General features: G+C 38.5%; 1 protein-coding gene across 1 annotated transcript; it reads left to right on the top strand.

Moving 5' to 3' along the window:
• Window positions 1–21,482: 21,482 nt before the first annotated feature.
• Window positions 21,483–22,421, top strand: LOC142835676 (olfactory receptor 11H6-like). The gene has a single exon (XM_075949331.1). The coding sequence runs from the start codon at window positions 21,483–21,485 to the stop codon at window positions 22,419–22,421; it is 939 nt and encodes a 312-aa protein (XP_075805446.1).
• Window positions 22,422–25,055: the final 2,634 nt, after the last annotated feature.

The following is a 25,055-nucleotide window of genomic DNA, read 5'->3' as shown; positions in this document are numbered from 1 at the left end:
ATATGGAAAGTCTAGGTCAATGAACAGAGACTACAAAAACAAGCATAACCAATAGAATACAAGAGATAGAAGAAAGAATCTCAGATTCTGAAGACACCATAGAGAAAATAAACACACTGATCAAAGAAAACAGCAAATCCAAAAAATCTCATAACAAAACATTCAGGAAATATGGGACACAATAAAAAGATCAGACCTAAGAATAATAGGGATAGAAGAAGGAGAATTACAGCTCAAAGGCCCAGAAAATATATTCAACAAAATTATGGAAGAAAACTTTTGCAACATAAAGAAAGATACTGCTATGAATATTCAAGAAGCATAAAGAACACCAAATAGACTGATTCAAAAAAATCCCCTTGCCATATAATAATCAAAACACAAAACATACAGATTAAAGAAAGAATATTAAGAGCTGCAAAGGAAAAGGGGAAGTAACTTATAAAGGTAAACCTATCAGACTTACACGTGACTTCTCTATGGAAATCATGAATGCCAGAAGGTCCTGGATAGAAGTATTGCAGAAACTAAGAGACCATGGATGCAAGCCAAGACTACTAATCCCAGCCAGGTTATCATTCACTATCAATGGAGAAAACAAAATTTTACAGGATAAGAACAAATTTAAACAATACATAGACACAAATCCAGCATTACAGAAAGTAATAGAAGGAAAATCACAACCCAAGGAAACCAACATTGCCAGCACTGCCTACAATAACTCAAGACATCTAGCGACCCTTCACTAGCACAACTCAAAGAAGGGAAACACACAAACTCTATTAAGAAAATAAATAAATACATAAATAAAATAAATAAATAAATAAATAAGTAAAACTGGAGTCAACAACCACTGGTCATTAATATCACTTAATATCAATAGAATCAATTCACCTATAAAGAGGCACAGGCTCGGAGATTGGGAACGAAAACAGGATCCAACATTCTGCTGTTTATAAGAAATATACCTCAACCACAAAAACAGATATCTACTCAGAGTAAAGGGTTGGGAAAAGGTTTTTCAAGCAAACAGACCTAAGAAACAAGCGGGTGTGGATATACTAATATCTAACAAAATTGACTTTAAACTGAAATCAATCAGAAGAGATGGAGATGGACATTTTATACTCATAACAGGAACAATTCATCAGGAAGAAGTCTCAATCCTGAATATCAATGCCCCTAATAAAAAAGCACCCACTTATGCAAAAGAAACATTACTAGAACTCAAGGCAGCCATCAAACCGCACACACTAATAGTAGGAGACTTCAACACACTTCTCTCACCAATGGACAGGTCAATCAGACAGAAACCTAAAAGAGAAATAAGAGAATTAATGGAGGCAATGAATAAATTGGACTTAACAGACATCTATAGAACAGTACAACCAAATAGAAAAGAATTACCTTCTTCTCTGCAGCTCATGGAACCTTCTCGAAAATTGACCACATACTCGGTAACAAAGCAAACTTCCACAGATGCAAAAAGATATTAGTAACCATCTGTGTTTTATCGGATCACCATGGACTAAAGTTAGAATTCAACAATATTGCTACCCCCAGAAAGCCTACAAACTCATGGAAACTAAACAGTCAACTGCTGAACCACACCTGGGTCAAAGAAGAAATAAAGAAAGAAATTAAAGTCTTCTTTGAATTTAATGAAAATAAAGACACAATATACTCAAACTTATGGGACACTATGAAAGCAGTGCTAAGAGGAAAGTTCATAGTAATAAGTGCCCACTTAAAGAAAATGGAAAAAGCACACTTTGGAGACTTAATAGCACACCTGAAGGCTCTAGAAAAAAGAGCAGACTCATCCAGGAGGAGTAGAAGACTGGAAATAACAAAATTGAGGGCTGAAATCAACAAAATAGAAACACAGAAAACAATCCAAAGAATCAATTAAACAAAAAGCCATTTCTTTGAGAAAAAATCAAGAAGATTGACAAACCTTTATCCAGACAAATCAAAAGACAGAGAGAGAACACACAAATTAACAAGATCAGAAATGAAAAGGGGGATAACAACAGACACTGAGAGAATTCAGAAAATCATTAGATCTTACTACAAAAGCCTGTATGCCACAAAATTGGAAAATGTAAAAGAAATGGACATTTTTTAGATAATTACCATATACCAAAGTTAAAACAAGACCAGGTGAATGACCTAAATAGACCTGTTAGTGGCGAAGAATTAGAAGCTGTTATCAAAAACCTCTGTAGTAATAAGGGCAGCGGGGATGCGTCCCCAACACCCCAGCCGCCTGGCTAGCTTATGCCCGAAATAACAACACACAAATTGTATTCATTTAATCACTGCTTGGCCCATTTCTATCTAGCCTCTTCTAGGCTAATTCTCACATATTAATTTAGCCCATTTCTAATCATCTGTGTAGCGCCCCTAGGTGCGCTTACCAGGAAGATTCTAGCCTACATCCATCCTGGGTCGGAGCTTCATCGCTTGTGTCTGCCTGGAGCTGGGAGCATGGCGTCTCTCTGAGGTGTCTGCTCCCCAGAGGAGAGCTGTGGAGTCTGACCTCACTTCCTCTTCCTCCCAGCATTCTGTTCTGTTTACTCTTCCCACCTATCTTCTAACCAATGAGGGCCCAGCAGTTTCTTTTTATTTAACCAATGACCTTCCTCCATCATTTCCCCTTTTTCGGTTTAAAAAAAAAAAGTCTTTATCTTTAACATTGGAAAATTACATATAACAAAACAGTTATCAAGTAAAAGTTACAATAATCTTTACCATAACTAAGGAAAACTATAACTATAACTAACTATTCTTAACTCCATCAAAGACTCCAGAAAGATACAATACTACCTAAGCAAACAAGAAAAAAGCAACTTTTAAAACTCTAGAAAGGACAGAGACAACTCGCTGCCTGGACAGTCACCCAAAGTTCCTCTGTACCCTTGGGGCATCCATCTTCAGCCTTCAGGCCCATGGTATCCAGCAGACATTTCCATAAAGCAGGAAAATTCAAAGTCAGTTCAGTCACTATCTGTTATGTCCTGCAGAATGTCTCACAGACTCTTTCATGAATCAGGAACCCCGAAAGATCATCTCACCTTAGGCAAGTTCAGCAGTCCTCTCTCTGGGGGTTCTTTGTGTCCAGTTCATGCAACAGTCCAGGCAAGAGCAGTTTCTTGCCCAAATGGCTATCAAACTCCATAAGGATCCTCTTCAATGCCCATCTTCTTCTTGAAGTAGATTGGTGCTGCCAGGAGCAGAGTGTCTCATTGTCATGAAAAGTCCTAAGTTATTAAAACATTAAATAGCATATTCTATAATCTTTGAAAGATATGAAGAATGCCTATATAAAATATATCTATGCACATCTAGAAAATATTAACTAACATGACTACAAACTTGACTATTATTTATGATTATCCATCAACAACCTATATTTCCTAATTATACATTACATTTTAATAATGAACTACACAATCACAATACCTTAATCAATATCAGAAATACATATATATAACAAAATTGACCGTAAATCTCTATCAATAAAGCAAAATCTATACTAATGCAAATTATTCATACCTATATCATATCCCCCTTTAAATGTTAAGGAACATTTATAAACATTTTTGGGAATATGGGCGCAGTTATTTCTCTCCAAACTGCTTCCTGCTGAATGGGGGCGTCATTAATTAGGTCTTTCATGGTATAACCTGTGTGCTAGTTTCATCTCAGTTGGCAGTTGAGCGAAGCAATTTTCTGAAGGTGTTCACACCAACCCTTCAGGAAGGCATGGTCCATCATACCAAATCGGAATAGAAGAAATGAACAGGGTCTCATCCTCTGTGAAAACAAAATAAGAAACTCCTTTCCAAAGCATGATATCCTTAGATCCAAATTTCAAATTCAGGCATTTTCAAAATATCTATGTTGGATTAGTTCAGCAGCATTTATAAACAAGTATCTTTTAGTAGTTTTTGCTCTTTCCTCAGCATTCAAACAATTCAAAGAGAGCATAATAGCATACAGTATCAAGATTCTCTGTGTATTTTCCATCATCGTGCGGCTTTATTTTAATCTCTATTTCATTTCTTTTTACTTCTATTTTATATTCTCTGTATATCTTTGACCTGGAATAACTCTGTAGACCAGGCTGTCCTTAAACTCTCAGAGATCCGCCTGTCTCTGCCTCCCAGGCATTGGGATTAAAGGTGTACGCTACTACACCTTGAACTCACAGAGATCTGTTTGCCTCTGCCTTCTAAGCACTGGGATTAAAGGCGTGTGCTACCACACCTTGAAGTCACAGAGGTCAATCTCCCTTTTCCTCCCAAGTGTTGGGATTAAAGGTGTGTACTACCACACACAACAACTCTCTTCCTTTTTTTTTTTTTGTTTTTTACTTCAAGAATTTTAACTTTTAGTCTGCATATATTTTTAACACGCTGTAAATCATTTAAAAATTTTCTTTGTCTTTGACACTCTCTTTACTGTATCTCTCTCTGTTTTTCTGACCACACGAGTCTTTAATTTACCAAGCAATCTCAGTAGGACTAAAGCCGTGGCTTTGACGGCTGGATCCAGCCCATTCCTTAGCTTTCCAGCCTCATGGCTGAGGTACTGGCTGTAGCCATGTTTACTGCCACAACTCTATGGCATTTCAAGGTCCCTGCCAGCAAACGAGCTTCAGCAGCCTGTGCTTGCAAACCGCATGAACCACCTGCATAAAAGAGTCAGAGTTTGCCCTGGCAGGACAGCCCAGAAAGCTGGCATTTTGAAACGGCGCAGTTTTTTTCCTGCTACAGCTAAAAACTGAAAAGCATGCGTTCAGCTTTTCGTCAACACCATTTAAGTGTTTTGTGGGAGGACCTCTTAATGAGCTGCAGGGTTTTGCAGCTAAAGCTGAGTCAGGAAGCTTCTCTTAGATGAGAGCGCTTGCTTGCCTCTAGCAAGCAGAGTGCCACAAATGCTTGAAAGCCAGAGTTCACGCTGGTGGCACAGCCCCAAGAAGCTGTGCTTAAAAATGACACAGCGTTTTTCCAGCTGCTATTGCCGAATCAGGAAATCTCTCTATAGCACGCCACCAACAAACAGCAAAAATCTGTGTTAAACTCTCTCCCTTATTTTTAAGCCTTCTCAGGTTTTGAAAGTGGGTTTAGTCCATCACATCAGGCGCCATTTGTAGTAATAAGGAGCAGCGGGGCTGCGTCCCCAACACTCCAGCTGCCTGGCTAGCTTATGCCCGAAATACTAACACACAAACTGTATTCATTTAATCACTGCTTGGCCCATTTCTATCTAGCCTCTTCTAGGCTAATTCTCACATATTAATTTAGCCCATTTCTAATCATCTGTGTAGCGCCCCTAGGTGCGCTGACCGGGAAGATTCAAGCCTATGTCCATCCTGGGTCGGAGCATCAACGCGTGCATCTGCCTGGGAGCTGGGAGCATTGCATCTCTCTGAGGCGTCTGCTCCCCAGAGGAGAGCTGTGGAGTCTGACCACACTTCCTCTTCCTCACAGCGTTCTGTTCTGTTTACTCCTCGCACCTATCTTCTAACCAATGAGGGCCCAGCAGTTTCTTTTTATTTAACCAATGACCTTCCTCCATCAAACCTCCCTACCAAAAAAAGCCCAGGACCAGATGGTTTCAATGCAGACTTCTACCAGAACTTCCAAGAAGACGTAATACCTATACTCCTTAATGTATTTCACAATATAGAAACAAAAGAGTCATTGCCAAATTCCTTTTATGAAGCTACAGTCACTCTGATACCAAAACCGCATAAGACTCAACCAAGAAAGAGAATTACAGGCCAATCTCACTCATGAATATCGACGCAAAAATCCTCAACAAAATACTGGCAAACCGTATCCAAGAACATATCTGAAGAATTATCCATTATGATCAAGTAGGCTTCATCCCAGAGATGCAGGGTTGGTTCAACATACGAAAATCTATCAATGTAATCCAGCATATAAATAAACTGAAAGAAAAAAACCATGTGATCATTTCATTAGATGCTGAAAAAGCATTTGACAAAATTCAGCATCAATTTATGTTAAAAGTCTTGGAGAGATTAGGGATACAAGGGTCATACCTAAATATAATAAAAGCTATATACAGAAAGCCGACAGCTAACATCAAATTAAACGGAGAGAAACTCATAGCCATCCCGCTTAACTCAGGAACACGACAAGGCTGTCCACTCTCTCCATACCTCTTCAATATACTGTTTGAAGTTTTAGCAATAGCAATAAGACAACATAACGGGATCAAGGGGATTCGAATTGGAAAGGAAGAAGTTAAACTTTCGTTATTGGCAGACGATATGATAGTGTATATAAGCGACCCCCAAAACTCCACCAAAGAACTTTTACAGCTGATAAACAACTTTAGTAATGTGGCAGGATACAAGATCAACTCTAAAACATCAGTCGCCCTCTTATACACAAAGGATAAGGAAGCAGAGAGGGAAATCAGAGAAGCTTCTCCATTCACGATAGCCACAAATAACATAAAATATCTTGGGGTAAATCTAACCAAGGAAGTGAAAGATCTATTTGACAAGAACTTTAAGGCATTGAAGAAAGAAATTGAAGAGGATACCAAAAAATGGATGGACCTCCCTTGCTCTTGGATTGGGAGGATCAACATAGTAAAAATAGCAATTCTACCTAAGGCAATTTATAGATTCAATGCAATCCCCATCAAGATCCCATCAAATTCTTCACAGATCTGGAGAGGACAATAATCAACTTTATATGGAAAAACAAAAAAACCAGGATAGCCAAAACAATCCTATACAATAAAGGATCTTCTGGAGACATTACCATCCCTGACTTCAAACTCTATTACAGAGCTACAGTAATGAAAACAGGGTGGTACTGGCATAAAAACAGAGAAGTCGACCAATGGAATCATATAGAAGACCCGGATGTTAACCCACAAACCTATGAACACCTCATTTTTGATAAAGGAGCTAAAAGTATACAATGGAAGAAAGATAGCATCTTCAACAAATGGTGCTGGCAGAACTGGATGTCAACCTGTAGAAGAATGAAAATAGAGCCATATCTATCACTGTGCACAAAACTCAAGTCCAAATGGATTAAAGACCTCAATAATAGTCCAAACACACTGAACCTGATAGAAGAGAAAGTGGGAAATACCCTACAACAGATGGGCACAGGAGATCGCTTCCTATGTATAACCCCATAAGCACAGACATTAAGGGCAACATTAAATAAATGGGACCTACTAAAACTGAGACACTTCTGTAAAGTAAAGGACACTGTCACTAAGACACAAAGGCAACCTACTGACTGGGAGAAGATCTTCACCAACCCCGCAACAGAAAAAGGTCTGATCTCCAAAATATATAGAGAACTCAAGAAACTAGACTTTAAAATGCTAATTAACCCAATTAAAAAATGGGGCACTGAACTGAACAGAGAATTCTCAAAAGAAGAAGTTCAAGTGGCCAAAAGACACTTAAGGTCGTGCTCAACTTCCTTAGCTATCATGGAAATGCAAATCAAAACAACTTTGAGATATCATCTTACACCTGTCAGAATGGCTAAAGTCAAAAACACCAAGGATAGCCTTTGCTGGAGAGGCTGTGGAGGAAGGGGCACTCTCATCCATTGCTGGTGGGAATGCAATCTTGTGCAACCACTTTGGAAGTCAGTGTTTCGGTTTCTTAGGAAATTCGGGATCAACCTACCCCTGGACCCAGCAATACCACTCTTGGGAATATACCCAAGAGATGCCCTATCATATGACAAAAGCATTTGTTCAACTATGTTCATAGCAGTATTATTTGTAATAGCCAGAACCTGGAAACAACCTAGATGCCCTTCAATGGTAGAATGGATGAAGAAAGTATGGAATATAAACACATTAGAGTACTACGCTGTGGTAAAAAACAATGACTTCTCGAATTTTGCATGCAAATGGATGGTAATAGAAAACACTATCCTGAGTGAGGTATCCCAGACCCAAAAAGATGAACATGGGATGTACTCACTCATAATTGGTTTCTAGCCATAAATAGGGGTCACGGATTCTACAATAGGCGAATCTAAAGAAGCTAAGTAAGAAGGTGAACCCAAGGAAAAACATATAGTTATCCTCTTGGCTAAGGGAAGTAGACAAAATTGCCGGGGAGAAAATTGGGATCTTGGGGGTGGGGCGGGATGTGGGTAAGGAGAGATGGGGAGAGAAAAGGTAGAAGGGAAGGAGGGGGTACTTGGGGAAACAGGAGGATTGGGATAAAGGAAGGTTGGACAGGGGAGCACGGAACCACAATTCTTAGTTAAGGGAGCCATTTTAGGGTTGGCAAGAGACTTGACCCTAGAGTGGCTCCCAGGTGCCCAAGCCGAGGTCCCCAGTTAGTTCCTTGGGTAGCTGAGGATAGGGAACCTGAAATGACCCTAACCTAGAGCAATACTGACGAATATCTTGTATATCATCATAGAACCTTCATCTGGTGATGGATGGAGATAGAGACAGAGACCCACACTGGAGCACTCCCAAGGTCCCAATGAGGAGCAGAAGGAGGGAGAACATGAGCAAAGAAGTCGGGACCACGAGGTGTGCACCCACCCACTGAGACAGTGGAGCTGATCTACTGGGAGCTCACCAAGGCCAGCTGGACTGTGACTGAAAAAGCATGGGATAAAACTGGACTCTCTGAACATGGCGAACAATGAGGGCTGATGAGACACCAAGGGCAATGGCACAGGGTTTTGATCCTACGTAATGTGCTGTCTTTGTGGGAGCCTAGCCAGTTTGGAGGTTCACCTTCCTAGATATGGACAGAGGGGGGAGGACCTAGGACTTTCCACTGGGAAGTGAACCCTGACTGCTCTTTGGACTGGAGAGGGAGGGGGAAAGGAGTGGGGGGAGGGGTAGAAGAATGGGAGGAGGGGGAGGGAAATGGGAGGCTGGAAGGAGGTGGAAACTTGTTTTTTTCCTCCTTTTCTCAATAAAATAAAAGAAAATATGCTAGATAGCGAGTTGCTATCACTCTCTTACTTTGTTCCACAAAGAAATAAAAGCTTTACAGGGGCTTACCGGAAGCCTTTGGTTTCTATTTAGTGTGACCTATGAAAAAGACAGAGTGGCATGGTGGCGATTGCCTTTGATCCCAAGCACTCTGGAGGCAGAGGTGGTTGCATCTTTGAGAGCTTGAGGCCATCCTGGTCTAAATGGTGAGTTCCAGGACACAAAGGATATGTAGAGAAACCCTGAGTCAAAAATCAAACAAACGAAAGAAGAAAAAGACTGGATAAAGGCACAAGCGTAGTTTGTATATTACCATAAACCCCATATACAAGGGGCGGTATTGGCAGAATACTGACCTTCGAGGATATAATGAGCATTGACTAACTACAGGACATTCTAAAACCTCTAGACACTATACTATTGAGACAACTTATTTATTTTTATTCCCATGAGAACGATCTTGCTATGCAGTCCAGGCTGGCTTCAGAATGGACATCTGTTATTGAAAGACCCCAGCTTAGCTGCAGTAACGCCATTTTGCAAGGCTTTCACACAAACAAGTATAAGTTCAAGGTAAAGTCGGTACTCCTAGGCTGCCAAACAGGATATCTGTGGTCAGACATCAGGCCTAGGAGGGGAACGAAAAGTTCTGGGACAAACTACATGTGCCCTAGATAGAACCAAGTCAGCTATCATCAGATCTTCATGTCCCCGAGGAACTTGTCCTCAAGTAAACCCATCACCTCATTCAAACTGACCAATGAAATCCCTGTAACCATGCATCTGCTTCTGTATGCCTGCTTCTGTTGCCCTTTTTCCTATAAAAAGACCCTTACCCAGCCTGCCGACGCGCAAGTCTTCCAAATAGACTCTGACATCCGCAGGTACCTGTGCACTTCTTAATAAAAAAAAAATTGTAAGAAATCAACAAATCCCTTAAAGAAAAGCAAGAAAAAGCAATCAAACAGATGAAAGAATTGATTCAAGACTTGAAAACCGAAATAGAGACAATAAAGAAAACAGAAACTGAGGAAATTCTGGAAATGGCAACTATGGGTAAATAATCAGGAACCACAAAAGCAAACATAAACAGCAGAATACAACAGATGGGAGAAAGAATCTCAGGTAGTGAAGATACGATAGAGAAAATAGATTCATCAGTCAAAGAAAATGTTAAACCTAACATAAGCTTAAGACAAAATATCCAGGAGATATGGGACACCATGAAAAGGCCAAACCTGAGAATAATAGGGATAGAAGAAAGAGAAGTCCAACTCAAAGGCATGCAAAATATATTCAACAAAATTATAGAAGAAAACTTTTCCAACCAAAAAAAGTATATCCCTATGAAGGTACAAGAAGCTTACAGAACACCAAATACACTGGACCAAAAAGAAAAAAGAAAAAAAGTCCCATTGCCACATAATAATCAAAACATTAAACATGCAGAATAAAAAAAAGAATAATAACCTTGGATTGGGTGTGTATAATGAAAAAGATCGTTTTCTTTTAAAAATAAATAAAAATTTCAAAAGAAAGAATAATAGGAGCTGCAAAGAAAAAGGCCAAGTAACATATAAATGCAGACCTATTAAAATTACATCTGACTCCTCAATGAAAATAATGAAAGCCAGGAGGTCACAGTCAAGTATTATACAGACATCAAGAAACCATGGATGCCAGCCCAGACTACTATACCCAGCAAAACTTTCAATCAACATAGACGGATAAAGCAAGATATTACATGACAGAATCAGATTTAAAGAACCTAGCCACAAATTCAGCACTACACAAAGTACTAGAAGGAAAACTCCAATCCCAGGAAGTCAGCAACACTCACAAAAATACAGACAATAGGTGATGTCACATCAGCAAATTCCAAAGAAGGGGAAAGCACACACAATAATATCACCTACAACAAAACTAAAATGACAGGAACTAACAATCCCTGGTCATTAATATCCCTTAATATAAATGGATTCAACTCGCCTATAAAAAGACACAGGCTAACAGACTGGATGTGAAAATAGAATCCATCCTGCTGCATACAAGAAACACATCTCGACCTCAAAGACCAACATCACCTCAGAGTAAAAGATTGGGGAAAAAATTCCAATCAAATGGACTTAATAAATAAACTGGTGTAGCTATCCTAATATCTAACAAAATAAATTTCAAACTAAGAACAATCAAAAGAGACAAAGGAGGACATTTCATATATATTACAGGAAAAATCTATCAAGAGGAAATTTCAATACTGAACATCTATGCCACAAATACGAGGGCACCCTCATACGTAAAAGAAACATTACTAAAGCTTAAATTACATATTAAACCCCCACACACTATTAGTGGGAGAATTCAACACCACACTCTCACCACTAGACAGGTCTGCCAGGCAGAAACTTAACAAATAAATAAAGGAACTAACAGACGTTATGATTCAAATGGACTTGACAGACATCTATAGGCCATTGCATCCTAACACAAAAGACTATACACGTTTTTCAGCACCCCATGGAACCTTCTCAAAAATTGACCACATACTCAGTAACAAAGAAACCTCAACAGATACCAAAAAAAAATCAGAATAACTCCATATCTCTTACAGTATCACCATGACTTAAAGTTAGCATTCAACACTACCACTAATTTCAGAAAGTCCACGAAAACATGGAAATTGAATAATGCTCACACGAATCATCAATGAAAATAAAAAAGGAATTAAAGACTTCCAAAAATTCAATGAAAATACCCACACAACGAATCATTGAAAGCAGTCTTAAGAGGAAAATTCATAGCACTAAATTCCTACATAAATAAGCTGGAGAAATCCCACATAACGAGTTAACAAAACATCTGAAAGCTATAGAGTAAAAAGAAGCAAACTCACTCAGGAGGACTAGATGACAAGAAATAATCAAATTGAGAGTTGAAATTAACAAAATAATACAAAGAATCAATGAGACAAAGAGTTGGTTTTTCAAGAAAATCAACAAAATAGACAAATCTTTACCCAAATTAACCAAAAGACAGAGAGAGAATATCCAGATTAACAAAATCAGAAATAAAAGGGGGACATAACAACAGATATGGAGAAAATCCAGAGAATCATCAGGTCAAACTTCAAAAGCCTGTACTCAACAAAATTAGACAACTTAAAGGAAATGGACAATTTTTTGGATAAATATCACTTACCAAATTGAATCGAGACCAGATAAACAAATTGAATAGAGCTATAACTGCTAAGGAAATAAAAACAGTCATCAAAAATCTCTTCCCCTCCAAAAAAAGAAAAAATCCCAGGATAAGAAGTTTTAGTGCAGAATTTTACAAGATTTTCAAAGAAGAACTAATACCAATATTCCTCAAATTGTTCCACACAATAGAAACAGAAGGAACAGTACCAAACATGTTTTATGAGGCTATAGTTACCCATATACCCAAAGCACACAAAGGCATTACTAAGAAAGAGAATTACAGAGCAATCTCACTCATGAACATTGATGCAAAACTAATCAAGAAAGTACTGGCAATCCAAATCCAAAACCACATCAGAAAATCATCCACCATGACCAAATAGACTTCATCCCAGAGATGTAGGGCTGGTTCAACATACAAAAATCTGTCAATGTAATATAAGCAAACTAAAAGAAAAAAATAATGCGAACATTTCATCAGATGCTGAAAAAGTCTTGGACAAAATTCAATACTCTTTAATGATAAAAGTCTTGGAGAGAGCAGGGATACAAGGAACACACATAAATATAATAAAGGCAATATACAACAAACCAATAGCCAACATCAAACTAAATGAAAAGAAACTCAAAGCAATCCCACTGAAATCAGGAACAAGACAAGGCTGTCCATTCACTCTATATCTATTCAATATAGAAACTGAAGTTCTACCTAGAACAATAAGACAACAAAAAGATTAAGGGGATACAAATCAGAAAAGAGGAAATTAAACTCTCACTATTTGCACATGATATGATAGTATACTTCTGGAGGCATCACAATCGTGGACTTCAAACTCTAATATACAGCTACAGTAATGAAAACAGCCTGCTATTAGGATTAAAAACAGACAGGAGGATCAATGGAATCAAATCAAAGACACAGATATCAACCCACATACCTAACAATACCTCAACCTCATATATTTTGAAGCTAAAAAATATAAAATGGAAAAAAGAAAACATATTCAGCAAGTGGTACTGGCATAACTGGATATCAACATGTAGAAGAATGCAAATAGATCCATATCTATCTCCAAGCACAAAACTCAAGTCCAAGTGGATCAAAGACCACAATATAAAGCCAACCACACTGAATCTCATAGAAGAGAAAATGAGAAGTACACTTGAACACATTGTCACAAGAAACCACTTCCTAAATATAATACTAGTAGCTAGCACAGACACTGACAGAAACCTTTTGAAACTGAGAAGATTCTGTAAAGCAAAGGACATGGTCAACAAGACAAAATGGCAGTCTACAGATTGGGAAAAGAACTTTACTAACCCCACATGAGACAGAAGACTGATTTTCAAAATATACAGAGCACTCAAAAACTTGATATCAAAAGAATAAATAATCCTATAAAAAAAGATAGGGTACAGACCTAAACAGAAAACTCTCAAGACACTAATCTCAAAGTACTGAAAGACACGTAAGGAAATGCTTAACATCCTTAGCCATTAGGGAAGTGCAAATCAAAACAACACAGAGAATCCATCTTACACCTGTCAAAATAGATAAGATCAAAAACACCAATGGTAGCCTATGTAAAGAGGATATGGAGCAAGGGGAATGCTCCTCCATTGCTGGTGGGAGTGCAAACTTGTACAGCCACTTGATGCAAAAGAATAGATCACAAGGTTAACAGCTATTTCTGCTTTTGTTATCTGCATACATGTGCTTTGTGTGTATATTATGGTTTCCAGTTTTGTGTTTTTATGGGAGTTTGAGGGGAATATGGGTTTATATGTGTTTCTTGTATTTTTTCCTTTGACTATTTTCTCCTTCTGTTTGCTTGTTTGTTTTGTCCTGTTTTATTATTATGTATGTTTGTTTTAATTTTACCCTACTTTATTATTATATCTTCTAGATTCTGGTTTATGTTCTAATGAACAAGAGAAAGAAACACTAAAAGTTTGAGTAGTTAGGGAAATGGAGAGAACCTTGAGGAAAACAGATTATAATGTCTGAGAAAGAGATCTACTTCCACGGAGGATATGGAGCCTGAACTGGTCATCTTCTGTAACCAGGCAAAGCATCTGGTATTGGGACTGGAACATGAACCAGCTACAAGACCATCAACCTACAACCTTTCCTGCCTGCAAATGTGCTGGGGTAAATATGTCACAGAGCCTGTGGGAGTGGCCAGAAAATGACTAGTCTAACTTGAGGCCCACATCACACGTAAAAGTCCATGCTCTAGGGCTGGAGAGATGGCTCAGAGGTTAAGAGCATTGCCTGCTCTTCCAAAGGTCCTGAGTTCAATTCCCAGCAACCACATGGTGGCTCACAACCATCTGTAATGAGGACTGGTACCCTCTTCTGGCCTGCAGTCATACACACAGACAGAATATTGTATACATAATAAATATTTAAAAAAAAGTCCATGCTCTACACTGTCTGGATGACCAGGAACTGGAAGTTGGGTCGCCCAGAGACCTAGGATCAGTGCCTAGCCAAATCATTAGGGAGACTTCTTCTAGCAGCTAAGGGGAGCAGATGCAGAGACCCACCACCAAATGCTAGGAGCCCAGGAGCCTCACAGAAGAGCAGGAAGATGGATTGTAGGAGCTAGAGAATTCTAGGACAAGGAGACCGTGACCCACATAATTAACTAAGCAGTACTCATAGGGCTTCACAAAGACTAAAGCAACAAGCATGGACCCTATATGAATCTACGCTAGGTTCTCTGCAGACATGTTGAAGTTGTTAGACTTGGGATTTTTGTGGCACTCCTTGCAGTGGGAGAGGGGTGTGGAGATGGAGTTTTTCTGTGTCCTAGCAGTCACCCTCAAATAACCACAGAAACTTAATATTAATTATAATTTATAATTATAAATGATTGACCAATAGCTTAGGCTTATTACTAACTAGCTCTTATATTTACTCTCTGCCACATGGTGATACTGTTATTAACATGGCACGTTCATCTCCCGCTCCCTTTGCATCTGGCAGGTGACTCCAGACTCTGCCCTTCTTCCTTCCAGCATTCTCTGAGTCTTACTCTCCTGCCTAACCTTCTTCTTTTCAGTTATTGGCCAGTCAGTTTATTTATTAAACCAATAATAGTGACATGTATTCACAAAGTGTAAAGGAATATTCCACAGCAGGGGTATTTCTGAGTCTTTTGCCTGCTCTCAGGACTCTTTTCTTCCTACTGGGTTGCCGCATCCAGCCTTGATATAAAGGTTTGTGCATAGTCTTATTGCATTGTGTTATGTCATGTTTAGTTGATGTCCCTGGGACATGTTTTCTGAAGAGAATGGAGGAGAAGTGAATGTGGGAGAGAGGTGAAGTTGGGGGAGAGACTGGGAGTAGTGCAGGGAAGGGAGGCTGCAGTTAGGATATATTATATGAGAGAACAATAAATAAAAATAAAAATGCCAAAGCATGCATAAATAAATAAATAAATAAATACCTCCCCTACGCACACAAGAAAAAAACAGAATTTGTTTTGTGATGGCTGACTATTACTGGCCATGGAGTTTGTTCTGAAGTGTAGTTGGCATTTTTCATTGCCGCTGTACCCACAATAGCTAAGAAATAGAATCAGTCTACATGTCTTGTAGCACATTAATTTTTATTTAAACAGAAAAGGAAAGGTGTTGTGAGATTCCCCTCTGTATGCTGTAAATACCATTGGTTAATAAAGAAACTGTCTTAGGCCTGCAGAACATAGCTAGGTGGAGAAAACTAAACTGAATGCTGGGAGAAAGGAGGCAGAGTCAGAGAGAAGGCTTCTAGCCCTGCCAGAGTCAGACGTGGGATGGAACCTTGCCAGTAAGCCACAGCCACGTGATGATACACCTATTAATGGAAATTGGTTAAATTAAGATGTAAGAGTTAACCGATAAGAAGCCAGAGCTAATGGGCCAAGAAGTGATTTAATTAATACAGTTTCTGTGTGGTTATTTCAGTCTGGGTGGCTGGGAACAAATGATCGGTCTCATATAACAACAGCTTACTTCCAAATATAAATAAGTGTTGTTTTCTTTCTCTTGCAAGTCAAAATCTAGGATGAATAATTTAATGTTTAAAAATTTAAGGTCTCTGCTAGAAGAAACCAAATCCAGATCTTGGCCTTCCATTTTTGGGATGTGACATCTTCAGCAAATTATTTATCTAAGCATCAATGACTTCATCTATAAAATAAAGTACTAGTCTAAAACTAGCTCATGGGTTATAATTATTATTATGGCAATTAAAATTCTTATTCATAGATATTCATCCTCTCAATAAGTGTCATTTAACAATCTTTTGATAAACATTGATTGCTAATGTCCATATGACACATAGGTCAACTGTGAACACAGGTAGACTTTTGAATTCATGTAATAAATTGAGAAATAATTAAATGAAATAGACTTTCCTTTGAAGAGAGAATGTGGCCCAGAAGTTCAGATGAGAGAATCCTTGCTCCAATATGAGAATAAGCGTATCAGATACACGAAGCAAATTTAACAAAAGGATGGGTCCATCCTCCTAAGGGAATTTCAGCCAAGAGAAGCCTGCATTAAATAAACTGGCTTTGATCCAGGAATAGTGTCACCAGGGACACGCAAATAACCCAAGTTTTCATTGTTATCCTGCTGACAAGGGTGGGAGAACATATTCTCCATGTAGAAACAAACAAACAAAAACCCAAATGCATTCCAATTGTAAGCACAAGGGACAAAGCTCTGAGATCAGAGGGGATTAAGAGAAGAGACCTGCTCATCTGAACACTGTCCTTATTCTCAGTCAGGGCCTGAGCCCGTGGCCTCAACAAAGAACAGATGTTTCTATTCCGTAAATGGAACCGTTATGATTGGGACATGAAAATGTGAGTTTAAGAAAGAACCTTTCTACCTAACAGTTCTGGCTTTAAAATGAACTCACAGGGTACATCAGCTACAAATGCAAAAGAACAAATTAAAACTAGTTATATTGCTGTCCCTCAGGCTTCTCTGCCATTACAGCTTTGTGATCTTTCTTCTAACCTTCATCAGTCTCCTCAAAAATAGGTTTACGAATTCAGGTTAAACTCTACCTATAGATTAATGTCATTTACATTTTTGTTTCTCTTAGGGAAGAGAGCTGGAATGAGGGTACAATGACTGTTCACTGTGAAGGTTAAGAGTCTGACTCTCTGAGAAGCCAATGTGCATCACCCCCTGTAGTGGGACAGTGAATTTTTGTGTTTATGAGATGGTATTGATGACCCAAAAGTAAAATGCAGCCTTTAGGATGCTCTGCTGGAATCCTTCTTCCTCAACCTCTAACAGTCCGAAGTCCAAGCCACAAATGAAAGGCAGTAGCATCCTCCATGTCAAGACAAAAAAGGCTCAGGAAAGGTCTCCCTATCAACTTTCCACACTCTAGAGACAGCAAAGATCTCAAAATGTGCTTGGAAAAGGTAAGTTCTTTCAAAATCATTGTTGTATAATGAATTTTTTCAACTTATAAAAATATACACTAAATAATAAACAATATTTAGTAATATATTCACAAAATGTTCTGAAGCACAGACAGAAAGACAAAAGCTATCTATCATGTTAATAGTAGTACTTACTGCTATTAATTGTCACTTTTGTTTCTTTCCATAGTTCCTTTTTTTTCATTTTTGGTTTTTAGACAGGGGATCTTTCTGTATAAATAGTCCTGACTGTCTTGGAACTCGCTCTGTAGACCAGGCTGGCCTCGAACGCACAGAGATCCGCCTGCCTCTGTCTCCCAAGTGCTGGGTCCCCCATCCAACTCTTTCTATATTTCTATAACTTGGTATTATCTACCCTTTCTACCAAAAATGTATTTAAAGAATGAAATAAACGCTTAATAGGCAAAGAACTCTATCAAATATGAAGAATATCATAAACCTTTGCCATACAAAGAACCAGCAGTTTCTGCTTGTTGATGGATTTAACTCAGAACCTGTATGTTAGCAGGGTTGCCTGGAAGTTCTAATGTAGTTTTTAAATGAGTTATTTATTATTTATCCATCTCTGATTTTATTCAATAATTCTAATGTTTTTAAATCTCTGCTTGCTTTAAACTGACAGAAAGGTTTTTTTTTACAAGTTGATATTCCCCTCGAATAGTTTTGCCAAATATCATTTCATTGCATATTGATCAGCACTGACTTCTTGTTTTCCTAGTTATTGGTCTTTTCTAATTTAAAAGTGAGAGAAAATTAAATTTTCACATTTAAATTAGTAAGATTCATATATAAATTAGATTAGTGAAATAGTACCCACAATATTCAGTGAAATTTCACTTCTTAAAATGCCCCTTGATTTTATTTAAAAAGAATAATATTTCTGACTTTAGATATATTTAGATGCAGATGTATAAATGCATGTTTTAAAAGATTCATTGTATTGAAAAGCTTCCCAGAATGTAGTATACGCTCTGAAAACTTAGCTGAACGTTTGAAATGGTCTAAGCCAATAAACAACTACGGAGCTATGAAATGTAAGGCAAGGACAAAGATTGCCATGATTGGAAGAGACACAAAGGATAATCCCATTCCAAAGAAGGAAGAACAGAATAGGAGAAAGGGAGAGGAAGCTGGTGTGTGAGCCTGTAACTCCAACACTCAGGAGGAAGCAGAGGCCAGGTAAGGCCATCCAGCACTCTGCATCAGTTATTCCATGGTGTGTTTGTATCACATTCTCATTATCCATTTTTGTTGCTTCAATTTCCTAGCTACTAGGAATAGAGCACCGGTGAAGATGGCTAAGCAAGTGGAGTAGGATATTGAGTCCTTTGGGCATTTGCTACGGGGCAGCATAGTACGGTAGATTTAATTTTAGTGTTCTGAGAGTTGTCCACTGATCCACACAGTGGCTACACCATTGTGCAATCCCACTAGCAGTGAATGAGGCTCCCCTTTTACCTATACTCCCTCCAGCATTTGTGGTAGGTCAGACTGTTGATCTCTGGCATCCTGATAGGGTAAAATGAAATCTAAAAGTTTATTTATTTGCATTTATTTCTCTAATTGTTAGAAATGTTGTACATTTTTTAATATTTCTCAATTATTTTTCTTCTTTTGCAAAATCTCCAGTTAGGTCCCAAATTTATTTTTCTATAAGGTCATTTGCTAATTTTTATTATTTATCTTTTGCTGTGGATATGTCTAGAAATTTATCCATTTCTTTTAGGCTCTCCAGCCTAATGGGCTATTGCTTTTTAAAATGTCTCCTCTTACTAATTTGAATTTCTTTGCTGTCTACCTTTTATAAATAAAATTTTCATAAATAAAAATGTTTTCCTTTTTATTTCTGATTCTGTTAATTTGGGTCCTCTCTTTCTTTCCTTTGGTTAATTGGGCCAAGGATCTGTTAATCTTGTTTATCTTCTCAAAGAACAGCTCTTACATTTGTTGATTGATTGAATTGGTTTTTTTGTCTCTATTTCATTGATTTCTGCTCTTTTTATTATTTTTTTCCATTGTCTGGATTTGGATTTGGGTTTTCCTTGTTTTTCCAATTTTAAGTTGCATCATTAAGCTATTATACTGTCATCTTTTTTGTCACTAATTTTTTAGTGTAGGCACTTAGAGGTATAAATTTTCCTGGTAGGACAGCTTTCCAGAGTATTTGCTTTGCTGGGTTTCATTTTCATTTATTTTCAGGTAGCATTTTATTTTCTTCATGATTTCTTCTTTGACGTCTTCATTTCAGCTTGAGTTCTCTTCAGTGTTTCTAGTTCCATTCTCAAGTTCTGGATTTCCTTTCTCTCTTCCATCATTGTTTTCTTTGTTTCCTTCTTGGACAACAGTCAAGCACTTATTCTACTTAAGTTCTTTTTCTTTAAATTTACTGAGCCGTTTCATTGCGTCTACTATAAACTCCTTGAATTATTTGATGAAGTTTATAAATGAGTGTTCTTTGAAATTCTGTATCCCGAGAGTCATCGAGGAAATTCTCATTTGCAAGCATTTCTAGAAGACTGGAAATTTCTGACTTGTTCTTTTATATTTTTTTTTATTTGGGGGATGAGATCTCAGCATACGGGCTTCTCTCATTAATTCTAAGCCTGCTGTGGACAGAGCAGGCTGAGGCAGAAGAGAAGATGTGCTGGCAGGTTTGGCCTAGAGGCTGAAAATAGTTTTGGTGGAATAAAGCCAGATGGACCAAGGGACTTGTGTTGATGTGCTTCCTGATCTTCATCTAGAATACAGGAGCACACCAGGTTATGTGGAGAGGTCCTGTGGCTTGGCACTGCTCAGTGGTGGGCTAGACTAAGACGGGACCCTTGATATGGGACGTGGGCTGGATGTGGCGTTTCGGAGAAGAGGTATGGATAGGGAAAGCAGGAAGACTCGCTAGGCTAGCCTCAGGAGGAGGAGGCAAAAGATCTGACGGGGTAGAGAGGCACTGCAGAAGGGACCTATTTGTGGTGGCAGATAGGGTAGCTCCTGGCTAAAACCAAGAGGATGAATGATTCATAGAAGGGGCTGGGTGGGCTTGGAAGAAGGCTTGGAAAGGACATGGAGAAGCGCTGGACTAGAGTCTAGATGAAGAGGTGGAAAGGACTTGGAGAAGCACTGGACTGGAGTCTAAATGAAGAGGTGGAAAGGACATGGAGAAGCACTGGACTGGAGTCTAGGTGAAGAGGTGGAAAGGACATGGATAAGTGCTGGACTGGAGTCTAGATGAGGTAGCATATTGGAATCTTTAACCTCATGTTCTCTCCTCTGTGTTGTTTAAATTACATTAGCTTCGCAGTGGTGGCACAAGCCATCCAGCACTCAGGAGGAAGAGGCAGGTAGATCTCTGGGAGTTCAAGGTCAACCTGTTCTACATAGTAGATCCAGGACAGCCAGGGCTACATAGTAAGACCCTATCTCAGAAAACCAAAAATATTCTCATCTTTATAAGTGAATTAAGTGAGAAGCTGAAATATCAGTTTAACTTTTTCCAGATATTCTTCTGAGTTGTCAAGACCAGGGTTTTCCAAAACTGACTATACACTAAGGAATGAGAAAAGAAATGTTTGTTTTTACATTTATTTTAATTCCAAGAAAAATTTTCAAAAAGGTTTCATAAAACTATTGATATCTACTGTTGTGCCTGATCAATGGTTTATTATTGTGAATATAAATATATAAGTTATCTCAACAGCGATATTATTGGAATGTCCAATCAAACAACAAATAGAAAACACCGCTTTGGTTGTCCTGCCCTATGGCCAGAATGTGTATGCTCTTTCTTGAACAGGAGTCAGGAAACATAGTTTCTTAATCTGTAATTATCTTCACAGAATAGAAGACAATGACCGCAGCCAGAAACACCTCCCACTCTGTGAGTTACTTCATCCTCTTAGGCTTCCCTTCCCGCAGAGAAATGCAGTTCTTCCTTTTCTCCATATTCTTTATGATTTACATTTTGACTTTGCTTGGAAATATGGCAATTGTATTTGTGGTGCACTGGGATCACCGGCTCCACACCCCCATGTACATCCTGCTGGCCAACTTCTCCTTCCTAGAGATCTGCTACGTCAACTCTGATGTGCCCAACATGCTGGCCAACCTCCTCTCCATAACCAAAACCATCTCTTTCACTCGATGCTTACTCCAGTTGTACTTCTTCTTCTCCTTGGGCACCACCGAATGCTTATTTCTGTCTATCATGGCCTACGACAGGTTCCTGGCAATCTGTCGCCCACTGCACTACCCCACTGTCATGACCATTAAGTTCTGTGGTAGCCTGGTCATATTTTGTTGGGTGTACGGGTTCCTTTGGTTTCTTATCCCAGTGATACTCATCACTCAGCTGCCATTTTGTGGCCCAAATGTGATTGATGACTTTCTTTGTGACCTCGGTCCCTTGCTGGACCTAGCTGCAGTCTGTGCCCCAGTCTCAGGCACTGTTCTCATCTGTGGCACTATGAGCTCCCTCCTCATCTTTGCCACCTTTTTTTACATTATTGGTTCATATGCCTTAGTGCTAAGGGCTGTGATACGGATGCCCTCTGCTGCTGGCTCAAAGAAGGCTTTCTCCACCTGTTCATCACACCTGGCTGTGGTAATTCTATTTTATGGCTCAGTCATGATAACATATGTAAGTCCAGGTTCAGGTCAAGCAAAGGGCATGCAAAAGTTCACAACTCTGTTCTACTCGGTTTTGACTCCTTTCTTCAACCCCATGATCTACAGCCTCCGAAATAAAGAAATGAAAGATGCCTTGAAAAAAGTTATAGGCGGTTCCTAGGAGGTCTTTGATATTACTGAATTATTTTGAATAAGTTCAGAGCCCCAGACATGTTCAACAGTTGCCACAGATGTCATGAATTGCAGAATAGCAATAAACAACATATTTGTACAGCACAAGCCTATATGGCAATGTCTTGAAACCACAGGTCAGTAGTGAGCTGAGAAACTTGCAGGCAGACGTGAACTTTTCAAAGAGAGACTCTTCAAAACTATAAGTGCCACGCCAACAGCTTAGCGTTTGCTCTGACAGAATTTATTGTATCTCTTATTGCATGTTGCTTATAACATGTCTTTCTTTATTCTTTGTGTTACTGTTAGCTTCCCATAGTCTGCTTGTGCATGCCTTCCCATCTTCATTAGATTGTAAATTTCTTGAGAACAGGAACTACAGTGTTGGTTGCTGTCATATCAGAAGCCAACACAGCACATAAATGCCATGAAAGTAAATTTAAATAAAGATAAATAAAAGGTCACAAGAAGAGTCGGGCTGTCTGTGGACCTTCTCCATTCTCTCTGTTCCCTCAGACCCAGTTCTCAGAGTTGCTCTTAGCACTGCAACAGAATACCAGCTGCAGCCTCCCCTGCCACCTGCCCATATCTCCTATAGATCCCTGCCTCGTTGCTATGTCCCAGTCCCTTGTTTGGGTAGACACCCCCAGCTCTGCCAGAAGGCCAGGTAGTTGGCTCTGATCCTGCTTTCCTCCTTTTTTCCCCCAAACCCAATCTTCATGCTCACCCTATGAGCAGAAATGACTTCTTCCCACACACACACACCAAAAAAAAAAAAAAACCAGAAACAAAGAGAACAAATAATCGATGAAGCAGAGAGTTGATTCATTGCGAAAACCAACATCAACAAACCCTTAAAACTAAAAGATGGCAAGATAATATACAAATTTAAACAATCAAAACGAAATGGCAGACATCGCAACAGATGGGGAGAAAATCCAGAGACTCATAAGGACATATTTTAAAAACCTATACTCCACTACATTGAAAAATTTAAAAGAAGTGGATAATTTTCTCAATTGGTGCCACTTACCAAAGTTAAATCAAGGTCAGATAAATAATTTAAATAGACCTTTAATCCCTGGTGAAATAGAAATAAAAGTCACCCAAACAAAAAACAAAGAAACAAAACAGCCAAGACAGTTTTAGCTCAGAATTCAGAATTCTACCAGACCTTCAAGGAATAATTAATTCCAATATTTCTCAAATTATTCAACAAAATAGAGCAAGGAACATTGGCCAAATCATTTTATGAGGCCACATACATCCTGATACCCAAACCACAAAAAGATTCAGCAAAAAATTTATAGACCCGTTTCTCATATGAACATAGATGCTAAAACACTGACAAGCCAAATCCAAGGACATATCCAGAGGATCCTCCACCATGACCAAGTGAACTTCATCCCACACATGTAGGAATTGTATGAGAATCAGTAAATGTAATCAACTTTATAAATAAAATTAAAGAAGAAAAGCACATGATTGCTGTGGGATATTTCTGTACACTGTGTAAATTATGCTCTGATTTGTCTAATAAATAAGCCGACTGACCAATAGCCAGGTAAGATAAGGTTAGGTGGAAAAGCCAAACTAAGAAAGATAGGGAGAAGAAGAGAGGAGTTGAGGGAGATGACAGCCAGGCACCGAACAAGCAGGAAATTTAAAAAATGAGCTGACAAGCCGTGAGCCATGTGGAAAAACATAGATAGAAATATGAGTTAATTTAAATTTGAACTATTGCTCAAGCATCAATAATTAATATGAGCCTCTGAGTGATTGTATGGAAATGGCTGCCGGACAGGACGAGACAGAGAAACCAACAATGACACATGATATTAGATGCCAAAAAATCTTTAGCAAAATCTAACATTCCTTCATGATAAAAGAGATTATAGATAAAAGGAATATACCTAAACATAATAAAAGCAATTTACAACAAGTCTATAGCTAACATCAAGTTAAATGGAGAGAAACTCAAATCAATTCCATGAAAATTAGAAGCAAGAAAAAGTTGTTCACTGTCTCAATTTCTATTCAATATAGTAGTCTATGCTTTAGCTAGAGCAAAAAAACAACTGGAGAACATCAAAGAGGTACAAATTGGAAAGGAAAAAGGCAAAGTATTTTTATATGCAGATTATATGACAGTACACATAAGTGACCCTAAAAATCTTACCAGGAAACACTTACAGCTAATAAACACTTTCAGCAAAGTAGCTGAATAGAAGATCAACTAAAATAATTCAGCAGCCTCCTAAGCACAAATGACAAACTGAGAAATCAAATAAGAAACACCTTTCATAATAGCCTCAAATAATATGAAATATCTTAGGGTAACTCTAACCAAGCAAGTAAAAGAAAATGAAGAAGATAGCAAAAGATGCAAAGATCTCCCATGCTCATGAATTTATAGAATTCTAAAAATGACCATCGTACCAAAAGCAATTTACATATTCAATGCAATCCCCATCAAAATTTCAGCACAATTCTTTACAGACATTGAAAGAACTTTACTCAACTTCACCTGAAAAAAATGTAAAAACAAGAATAAAACACTTCTGAACAACAAAAGAAATGCTGGAGATACCACCATCCCTGATTTCAAGTTGTACCTACTAGA

Source organism: Microtus pennsylvanicus, chromosome 15, assembly GCF_037038515.1.
Source record: "Microtus pennsylvanicus isolate mMicPen1 chromosome 15, mMicPen1.hap1, whole genome shotgun sequence".
NCBI lineage: Eukaryota > Metazoa > Chordata > Mammalia > Rodentia > Cricetidae > Microtus > Microtus pennsylvanicus.
The sequence above is the reverse complement of the archived record's forward strand: the minus strand, read 5'-3'. Positions and strand labels throughout refer to the sequence as shown.